This window comes from Dermacentor variabilis, chromosome 9, assembly GCF_050947875.1.
Source record: "Dermacentor variabilis isolate Ectoservices chromosome 9, ASM5094787v1, whole genome shotgun sequence".
Lineage (NCBI taxonomy): Eukaryota > Metazoa > Arthropoda > Arachnida > Ixodida > Ixodidae > Dermacentor > Dermacentor variabilis.
In genome coordinates, this window is record NC_134576.1 from 52,021,387 (window position 1) to 52,032,578 (window position 11,192).

The window sequence follows — 11,192 nt, forward strand, 5'->3', positions numbered from 1 at the left end:
CCGTGCCCCGTTCTCTGTTCATTGTAAGAAGTGCGGTTATGCAGATCCATTCCTTCACTTCAACCTGTCTTTCGTAAGGCATTGTCCCCTTCACCACCTAGCCAACGCCACCCGGCATAGACGGCAGTCAGGATGAATGCAAGTCCTACTTTTGACAGTTACCAGTGGCACCTTGATAAGCACAGACCAGGACAACTCCATGAGAGGTGCGACTGCACCAGTAGAGATGACGTCACATGCATGGCGCTTCAGTGTCACTGTGGTGCATAAATAGCCAGCAACAGCTTGAGAATTACCGTGAAGTGCTGGGCACGCAAGAATGGCTGCAGAAATGTGCTGCGCATTAAGATTTTTAAAAAAATGGAGGTCAAGGTCCTAATGCAATTGTCGTGTGGGCTCTCAGCTGCAATGTGGGAGAAGGCAGGTAGCAGGCATGTGGTTAAAACATTGAGAGAGAGGCTGTGCAGCAAGAAGAGTAGCTAACCTCCTCGCACCTTTGCATTGCAACAATTTGCTTCTATTTCAATGATTACACGCCTTTTACAAAATTGAAAAGTTATTGTGGTAGAATGCTGCCTAGGCAATGCTTAAATACGCCCAGTGTGTAACGAAAAATTTCAACGAAACCTCATGAGAGGCACATTGAAAGACTATAACCAAATAGAAATTAAAAACAAAAACAATAAAAAGAAATAAGTGCAGAAGACTTGGAGACATCCTCGCAAGCTGAAAAAAACATGCAGCTTGAATGCATTGGCAGGTCTTCACTGTCCGCAGTAGGAACCATTTGCAAGCAGGACATGCAAGACGCACCCAGTCAGCGGTCCCATCGCGAGGTGTTGTTTACTGTGTTTGCGTCTACTCTTGACACATTTGCTTCACGAACTCGTGAATCTCTCACATCAAGCATGTGTAGCGCAATGCAAATGCAAATGTATAATTTGCTGTTGTGAGTGCACGCTAATGTAACTGACACTGTGCCTCAAACACACTGCATATGTGAGCACAGTGGTATGATGTACAAAATCAGTCCAACGAAATATGTACCATTGAGATTTGGTAGCGCATTATGCAACTACACTGAAACCTACACATAATGTGCGCACACACAAAAAATTATCAGATGTGAAGGAGTGAATCTAAAATGCTTATTGCCAATGTCAGCGTTTAACAAAGCCTATGTCAGACATAATGGTGCATGGCCACACTGGAACACAAGAACGCTGCTTGTGTTCCAGCGCGGCCATGAGTTCATTACAGTGAGACTGTGTTTGCTTGTGCTAAGCAGCCCTGGTGTAGTGGCCACAGAATACTCAACTTCATCGTTGATTTGATCCCGAGTAAGATTTTCTTGTCACGTCCATGCCATTCAAAAACCAAAGTGACAAGCACAATTGACCTTTTTCTTAGCTCATAATTGCTGTTTGCACGAATATTAGTCCCCAAAGCAAGATCAATTTCCTTACAGAAAGGTGTGACTTCCTCTAGCACAACACTATAGGCCAGGTGGATGGCATTATATGAAGCTTTGAAATTGTGAATAAAATTTCTTTTAGCAAAGTTACGGATATGGCGTAGATTGAGATCAGGGATCGAAAGTTCTGAACAAACACGTAATGAATTCTTTTAAAAGTGCGCAGCTTTCCGATATATTATGTTGCAGGTGCTGAAAGAAGTTGGATTTCATTTCCGTGAAACATTCTGTTGGTTATTGTAATGTTTAAACAACAAAATATAACTGTACCAAATACAGTAAACTCTCAATTGTACGAACATCAGTATAACGAATATTTGAGAATAACAAACTTTTAGGAACTTCCTGGCAGTTTTCGCACACATTCTATGCAAAAATCTTTCAGTTATGTAAATTTCTGAATAGCAAATATTTCAGTTGAACAAACTTGAGGCGCCTGGTGCACAGTAACACTAACTACAATTAGAAACTGCTGGCATTAATCAAGCGTTTTCCCCTTTGCGATGAAGCGAGCAAGAGGAACAACATGACGAGGTGTTCAACCCCAGGATGTGGACGGAGGTCTGTCACCAGCTGGATGTTTACAGCAACACTTTGTTTAAAGATTATGTACAGTGACAGTGAGCTTGTTACCTCTTCTGAATTATTAGATCTGGAAATTGCTTCCAGTGTTCGTCCCGTAGAAGAATGCGACGAGGAAGATGCAATGTCAGAGGCAGATTGAAACACTGTCTAGCCGAGGCTGTAGGATGCCTCGGAAACTTGTGAGACTTCTTGTCTTAGCAAAGAGAGAGATCATTTAATTGAAAGAAGGCGGAGAGGTCGGCCTGAGCTAAGGCGCTCTAGCCTGCTACTCTGCACAGGGGGAGAGGGAACAGGGACATAAAGGTGTGATGAGGGATGATGATGACATAGCAAGAGGGATGCGCAAAGGTGAAAGCAAGTTCAACACTGATGATAAACATTCACAAATGTCATCCATGAAGCCACTATCAGGTTTCCTACCAAGTCTGTAGTCACCAATTCGAGTGAACTTAAAAATAGAGGCGCTAAGACGAAGCTGGTGTGTGGACCTCCCCTGCGTGAACAGCACAAGCGCCAAATAAAATCTTTATAGCATATAAAGAGCTGTGATAAGCGGCTGTAGCACGGCGAGCACTTGTAGGGCACATTTAGCGGCCGGAGTCTTGAGACCACCGAGAATCACGCGCATTGACTCTGCTAGGCGCTTCAGCATTTTTTGTACACTCTCCGTCTCATTGGGTTCATCTCCTTGCTTGCCCGTAGTGTCACCGGTTTCATTGGCCCTATAATTCTTGGCTTCATGGTGCAGAGGACCACTAGTGCCCACTGGCATGGCCGTGGGCCTAGAGGGCAGCAAAGGCCATTCTGTGTCTGTATCAGCCGGCGGAGGTGAATGTTTGCCGCATGCTCTCGTGGACCTTGAATTATCAGTAGACGCCGTTACCGTCTTCGATGCACGCACAGGCAGAGGTGGTCGTGGTACTTGTACCACGCTAGGTAGTTCTCCTGAAATGGTTTTGTGATGCTTCTGTCGCGAGTGTTGGTCACTTTGGCGAACAGACTGAGCAGCCTCTTTACGTGTGAAGATTGGTCTCTGGCCATTTTTCGAAGAATACCAACCTCTTGTTTCATCTTCGGGCATTCCTTCGAAGTCGCTTCGTGAGAGCCAGTACAGTTGGGACATATATATGAGGACGCCTCACAGTCGGTGGTATCATGCTCTCCGGTGCAGCGGGAGCAGGTGGCTTTGCTTCTGCAAACAGCGCTCACGTGTCCTATCTTGTGACATTTCCGGCACTGAATAGGCCTCGGAACGAATGGTCGTACTCGGTGTATAACGTAGCCCACTTTGACAGATGCTGGTAATGTCGAAGAAGCTAATATTAACTTGATACATCGGGAGTGCCCCAAGCGGTGAATCTCAAGAATGCGCACCGATGACCTCAAAAGACTTTTGAGGTCCGCATACTTGATTTCAAGCTCCACGTCGGAAATCACTCCAGTTGTTGTCTCCTTCCCGAAAGTAATAAAGGAGCGGACGGGGATTGCGCTTATCTGTGGAATGGTCTTTAACTTCTCAAGTATTACGGAATTTTTCACATCTATTGTCAGGATGTTCTTTCGAGCGTTGATCCTGATCTCGTTAATTTGACCAGGGGCCACACTCTAAAAATATTCGGTTAGAAACTGCCTGCTAAGGGAGTTCATGCTGTGCGACGTTGAGAGCGGCACGTAAGAAACCATGAAGGATTCTTGCTCACTCTGATGCGATGAAGTCGCCTCAGTCGACATACGGCGCATCTTCTTCATACTGTGGCCCATGACTACGGTGTATTCGCTGTCAGAGTCCACGGCTTCTGGCATTGAGCTCTCCCAGGAATCGAGCTGGTCCGAGCTTCCAAAGGCACGTCGTCCAAAAATGAGCCATGAAGTAGACGACTGACCTTGTTCAGGTGGTCGTGGGAACATGTTCTTGCTCATCCTTGATGCAATGACTCTCACGAAAATGGCAAGAATGTAAAAAAATGCATAACAGCGAGAGGCCCAGAGCACTAGTGAGCCCTGGGCACTTCTTTCTCCTGGTCTTAGCAAAAATTTGTGCCAGAGGTAGGGCACGAAAACAGAAGACTCACTGGACAGCTGTGTTACTTTTTGTGCTTTAAGAGCACCAGTGCAAATGAAAATTATAGATTTCTTAATTTTCTTTTTTCAGAATAAGATGGGCAGTAACGTAACTGTTATGCACTTCGTATATATTGATGTACTTAACTGCATAAATTGCATTTCGCACTTCTGACTCGTCTGCTGCGCCCTGTGCTGTTCCATATTCTGGTGAATATTCAGTTTTGGGAACTTTCAGTCAAGTGAACTATTTCCTGGGATCCCTAGAAGTTCACTCAAATGAGAGTTCTCTGTAAAAAGAACTTTATCAGAGGTGCCAAAACCTCCAGTACAAAGTTGCATTGCACGCGGAGTACTTGGTATACGAAAGCCAAGCTCCTTGAAGCAATCTTCAGTTGTTGTTTTTTTTCAGTCGGCGAAACGGTTGTGCGCACAACTTCAGTATGCTTTCTGGGCTTTGCCGATTAATACTGAAAATGCACCAGAATGTCTTATGGTATTATATATCACATTTTCAGCTAACCAACAGTCCTACAAGAGTAATTATTCCTAAAAACAACAGAAATGCAAACTGTGGTTGTAGAAAATGCTTCGTGGAAGCATAAAAGTGACTGCACCCAATCTGGGTTATCACTTCCTTCTATCTTAGACAGTATTAGCTCAGCGTACGCTATAATATAGTGGGTCGTTACTGCACATGCGTAGAATGCTGAACGACCATAGCATATAGTGTACATATGCTATTTGTTAGATTTAGCACTGTCGTCTTTGCATGGTTTGCATAGTTTGCAGGAAACATGGCGGCGGTCTCGTCTGCCCGCTTCGAATTGAATTTGGCGTTCCTTGAGTAAAATTCACTTTGTTCGTAGCAAATCACTGTATAAACAGCTTTCGCATAGTCTCAGGCCACTTTGACGACACAGTATTATGGATAACCTTGTGGAATTTCCGAGATAGCTTCTCGTTTTGGAAGGGTTGAAGCCTAACGAAAGAAACATTTGAGATGTCAGCTCCACTTATCGCTGCAATCGGGAGATAGCCCCAACGACGGCATATGGCCTCTCAGATCCAAAGAGCTCACAGGGCAACCAAAACTATAACAAATGGGCGCTGCTTAGTGTACGCTACACTATAACTGTCTCTTGTCACCACTTTAATGTGACAAGAAAAAAAGAGTATTGGAACTACCTCTTCGAAGACTTGCCCTGGGCTAAACAGAACCTGTTAGTCTTTTAACTTGATGCCTCCACTTTGGTATTTAGCGACAGGAATAATTGCACCGCCACACAAAAATTCCTTACGGAATCTGACCGAATCTCCTGTTAAAATTCTACGTTTTGTTTCTTTGAGTACTGTCAAATTAATAATTATTCATTCGATCTGCTTTGACTTATTTTAATTTGATCAGACAATTTTGCATTCCACAACCTTAAGTTGATAAGAAACAACGACCACCACTGAGGCCTTGGTGGTATCAAATTTTTACAGCTCAAAATGAGCTATCATGTGACCCACGAAAAGCACTTTCTTTTTCTTGAGCTGCTATTCAGCACATTTTCATTGTACAATAAAATTATCAAGCCACACGCCCAAGCAGTTTGCCAGTAACAATGTCCTATGATGTAAGCGAGACTTGCTGGTATTATTTTTTTAGTTTGATTTTTCGAGAGAACAATGCTGTTCTTACCCCGTTCAACCTAAACTTCTGGCTGTAGCCCCAAGACTATGCAGGCTTTATGTAAAAATCTGAACTGTTCTTATTTACTTTGTTTTATAAATTGCGTGCAACATTCTGTGTGATCGTCAATAGACACCGCCAGGGCTGGAAGGGTTAAAAGCTCTGCAGCAAGGTCTGTTATTGCAATAGCAATCATGTGAATGAAATGCCCGACAAATTTCTACTGTCGCCCTGAAGTTCTGAATCAAGCCTCAGTGCAAGGAGAATGAAGGGCCCATGCATCGTGTGCTACCACAGGAGCAAGGGTAAGCATGCAATTAAGCCAAAAATAGTGGCTGCTTGAGTGCAGTCTTCCTGAGGTCGTGTGCTTGAGCGCATATCTCAGACTGTGGCTGTAGCCGGACATGGCTGCACACGCAGCCAAGGGCATACACGGCCCACACCCCACTTTGGAACTTATCTGCAATGGGTGCAAGGGTTCAGTTAGATGGCCGATGGCTCGAAGAGTACCGTCTTCAAATGCACCTAGATTTGAAGTTTTGCATTACACATAATCCAAGCAGCCATTGGAGCATGCAAAATCCACTTTTGGTGCACCTGCTGTTGTGTTTGGAGCAGGTGTAATGCTTCCACGAAAGCGCACACAGAAAAATTCATTATAAGTTGGTGTTCTCTGTAGTTTACATAATGATTTCCCCACAAGAACTAGGAGCAAAATAACCGATTCACCACTGCCCGCCACGATGGCAGCAGGGAGCATACATCAGCAACGACCTACATTCACCTGAGTTAAACGTTATATGGACACTAGAAAGAAAAAGAAATTCACAGAGGAATAAAAATGTGCCTGGAGTGCATACAGCAGGCGTTACCAAATCTTGCCTGGGAGCTTACCACTGTCATTGAAAAGTGTACAATCATTGAATTCTACGAGCGCCAACATATGTCGCAGAAGCTTGGAGGTTAACAAAGAAACTCGAAAACAAGGACCGTGCAAAGAGCGATGGAACTCATATTGTAAGGCATAACTTCAAGAGACAGGAAGAGAGTGGTGTGGATCAGAGAGAAAATGGGGATAGCCAACATTCTAGTTGACATCAAGATTTAAAATTGAGCTGGACAGGCTATACATGTAATGCACAGGGCAAACGACTAGTGGACCATTTTAATTTACAGAATGGGTGCCAAGGGAAGTGCAGTCAAGGATGGCAGATTAGGTGGAGTGATGAGATTACTAAATTTGCAGGTGCAAATTGGAATGAGCAAGCGCAAGACAGGAGTAATTGGAGATCGCTGGGAGAGGCCTTCATCCTGCAGTGGAATTACAAGGGCTGCTGCCAATGATAAAGAGAAACAATAAATCAGTTGATTTTGACGACTCTTTAAAACTCTATTTCCTTCACTTTTACAGTAATCAGAATAGCAAATGAAGGTTACAGCTCCCCTTAAATTTTCCAATGAAGCACCAGTGTCAGCGTTGTCACCAATTTCGAATAACTTTGTTGTGTTTGGGACGTTAAGAAGCATTCTTCGAAATTGAAAAGTGATTGAAAAGCAAGTTTCCTATGAGCGTTGATTTCCGAGTGCCGGACAGCAACTCGCGGCCCGCTCGTTCCTCCCAAAGCTCGTAGAGGACTTTTGTCTTTCTCGTCATTACCAGACGTCACGTTTAGGTTCTGCATTTCTTACCAATCTCGCACCTCCACGCCACTTATGTCAAATGAATCATTCCTAGAAATCATGCAGCTGTCACAGTCGTCTTGCTGCTGCCGTCACACAAATACTGGTTTTACATGAACCCATTGGTCGACTTGGTAACGCTCTGTGGAACTCCAAACAATGCTGCATCGTCAGCTGCCTGCAAAATGCTTCGCGTAACGTCGATTCCCACAGCGGATGTGATCTGCACAGTTTCTTTACCCCGAGCCTTACTGAAGACAAATGTGCTACCAAAGACATTTAGACAGAGCAGGAACTGCAGCATGGTACCCAATCACTATGCACGTGGTTATAATGGGTGAGGCTAATTTGAACAACCTCAAACTGTGGAAAAAAAGTAATATGGTGCAATAAAGTTGCAAGCAAGCAACAGGAAATAGGTACCGTGCACACTGTCTCTGATTACCTTCTTGTCTACAGAGCATTATCGCACATCAGTCCTCGATGCGTAAAACTACTGCATTGACCATGGAGTAGCAAAGCCAGCAAAACCACCCATGTCATTTTAGCGTCGCACTCACCTCATAGTTGGTGCATCAAAATAGGAATAAATTCAACTGTCCGCTGTCTCAGCAGCAGTTGCACTGACTGTAACGCCACAAACGAACCTGGCCAATGAATGCAGCGGAACCATGCATGCTTTCTACTGAGTGGTAGCTTCCCAACTTTCACACTGCCGTAGCTACATTGTGGCCCAGCAGTGGCGCCGCAATATGGGTAAAAAAGACCCTTTTGGGGCAGCATGGAGCAACCAATTCTAGAGGGCGCAGAATGGTGCAGCATTCCCACCACTGGATAAGCCTTCGGCTGGATACATCTTAAGAGACAGACTGCAGATGCTGAGGATGGAGTTCCCTTTTTAATGCAAGCAAAACCGAGCCCAGGTTATCCCCTCTTGGACTGGAAGTAGTCCGTGAGGACGTCATGTGCCTGCGTCTCCTTGCCGTAGTCCTTCACCACGACACAACTGCAGCCGACCACTTTCCTCGCCTTGCCTTCCTTGTCGATCTTGCAGAGGCCGGCCCACTCGCCAAGCTTCTTGTTGCTGTCAACCTGCGCCACCGAGTCAGGAAAGAATTGTCAGCATGAGCCTAGCCACAAGATGCATTTGCAATCAAAACCAGCACCAAGTGCGCCATGTCAGAGGGTAACTATTCCACACCAAACTCTTCAGGAGAGGGAGTCCATTTCTCATCATGCGCACTTGCTTTTTCAGAGCCTGCATCGTGGGCAGTCTATTTCACCCTGGTATGCGGCAATCCGCCAGGCTATCTCATCCCTGCACAATGAAACGTTAAATTCCCCACCACAGACGTGATAAAAAATATCACAGGGCTGAGGTTCAGGCGCGAGCTAAAAAACCAGGGTGGTCAAAATTAACATAGAAGCATTCTCTCTCAGCCTGTGTGGCTTTGAAACAAAGTAAATAACATACTTCTAAATGAGGTTGCAGTATGGAAAACACAAACAATTATATTTTTTCAGTGCTAGTACGTTATGGTGCACCATGTGCAAACGAAGTGGCTAGAAAAATTGTCACGATATACTTCCAAAACATTGGTACAAGTATCTTCACTTGCTTTCTACAGCAACAAAGCAGTATTCCATGCAACTTAACTGCCAATTAGTTTCAGCAAGTACGAATTTGTCGGGAAGTTGCATATCTAATGGAATAGCATAGTAAGAGGAAACGCTGCACTGATTGCTACATCTCGTGATGCTGTCACCAACCAAACCATATGGGCCTGCTTTGGCCCTGTGTGATAAGACTGTGTGGTCTTATCAGCCGGTATAAATGTTTTCACACAAATTTTATAGTGCTACACTTTTAACAGCCGAAAAGTGCCCACTAATGCTATCATGCATGCATGCCGAGACTTCAAACTGCCAAATTTACTGCTAATGTTGAGGCACATATATTCGGCTACTGGCTTGCTGGAACGTAGTAGCGCATGCACTTATTGCAATGCAGAAGGCCACGGACAGGGCTTGGCTGGCCACATCAGGCTGAAGCAAATGTTGACACAGGCGTGTGTCTTATTGAAAACATGCAATTTTTGTGGCCTTGCAACTGGGCAGTGTCAGCATATCTAAGCTGCACAGGCTAACTGCCATGCTAGATCTTGGCCAGCAGTGGTTCCCATTCGACCAACACGGTAACGCCAAAAAGTACACGCACTGCCTAAAACTACAACTTCACTCAGAGCAAAAATAATCCCCTCTTTCTTTACTTCCTAACGCATTGCGCAAGCACTCAACGCGAGTATACACGTGTGGTTATGCCATGGCAGAGAATGCTGCAAGTCTCCCTATTCCAACTGAACAAAAATGCATTACAATTTATTTATAACCAACAGTGACTTCTGATGACCTTCGAAGCTAATTTTATACACAGTAAGTGGCAAAACGAGTTGCGTCTTCTTTTTACGATTCAAATTTCTAATAGATGCACTGGGAAATTCTCATACTGTGGCGCGCGGCACGCATGCATACATGAACGTTAATCGAAGCATTCATTATGTTCGACAAATGGAGCTTAATTTGATGCCGTCTACGCTCCACCTCCGTGGCTATCTGCCAAGAGGTTCTGAGACGCGGCGATAAAGCCATTGTCAAAAGAAACCGGCCTAGCCACGATGCAGGCTCCCAGCGACGGCTACCGAAACTGGGTGAAACAGCTGTTTCTGCAATCTCACCTTGATGAGGTTGATCTGGTGTTCGGCACACAGGGCTTCCACGAGCTTCACGTAGCTGGCCTCGTCGCAGTTGTTGGCGAGAACGCACAAGTGGGCCTGGCGCCTGCAAAAGTAAGGAGGCGCTGACTTAACGCAACGCTCACACGTGCGCACTGCGACACGCTGGTGCTAGCACGGAGACGAAGTGTTGACAGAAGTGTCGCTCGTTTACGGCAGGTTTACAACGCCGTTCCCGAAAGGTTGTCGGTATTCACGTAGGAAGTTTCAGCCGAGAAGCCCGGCAAAGAGCGACTCGGTGATCACAGTCAGCAAAATGTGCTAGCTCTATTGAACCATCTCGCTCCAAATGCACCGTACCTACACCCTAAACCAATCAAAGCTCTACCTCCCTCATATCGCCCGTTTGAAAGCGTTTCAGCAGCGGCGCAACGCCACGGCGTAAAGACGAGCTCTAGAAAACCAGTAAGATCACGCACTTGTCGAGGGCCTTTGCCGCTTCGTGGAGACCACGAGCAAGGCCGTCGTGCATCAGGGCCATCTTGAGCACCTCCTGGAGGGCCGTGTACACATCCATGGGCTCACCGCTTGCTGCTATCGCCTCCCTGCATGATGCACAAGCAAGCAACGTTGAACTAGTACCGCGCGACTGTGGGTGTCGTGTTGCACCGACGGCACGCACAAGGGTGCCGATTACCGAAATTAAATTGGGGCACTTAACCATTAGCAGGCATAAAATGCACAATCCAGCATGTGGGTGGGAGGTTACCGCTTTAAAAAATGTACTCACATATCGCAGATGAAATATGTCCTCGGCGATAGACGTAAATTACGAAGAGGTCCGCTGAACGCGCTTCACCGTATCAAAGCAGACATGTAAAGGAAGGCGGAAGTGTTGGCGAGCTGAAGCCATCAGGTACGAAGGTTACGTATAAAAATATTTAATAAAACAATTTGATAAAGTAATATTTTAGCAATAAAA

At 45.3% G+C, this 11,192-nt stretch overlaps 1 protein-coding gene across 1 annotated transcript; it reads right to left on the reverse strand.

The window, feature by feature from the left end:
- Positions 1 to 8,356: 8,356 nt before the first annotated feature.
- Positions 8,357 to 11,138, reverse strand: RpS12 (ribosomal protein S12). Its single transcript, XM_075704247.1, has 4 exons — positions 11,001 to 11,138; positions 10,690 to 10,815; positions 10,214 to 10,316; positions 8,357 to 8,570 (listed from the first exon to the last, which is right to left on the reverse strand). Coding segments are annotated over exons 1-4 (399 nt in total). The 5' UTR covers positions 11,003 to 11,138; the 3' UTR covers positions 8,357 to 8,402.
- Positions 11,139 to 11,192: the final 54 nt, after the last annotated feature.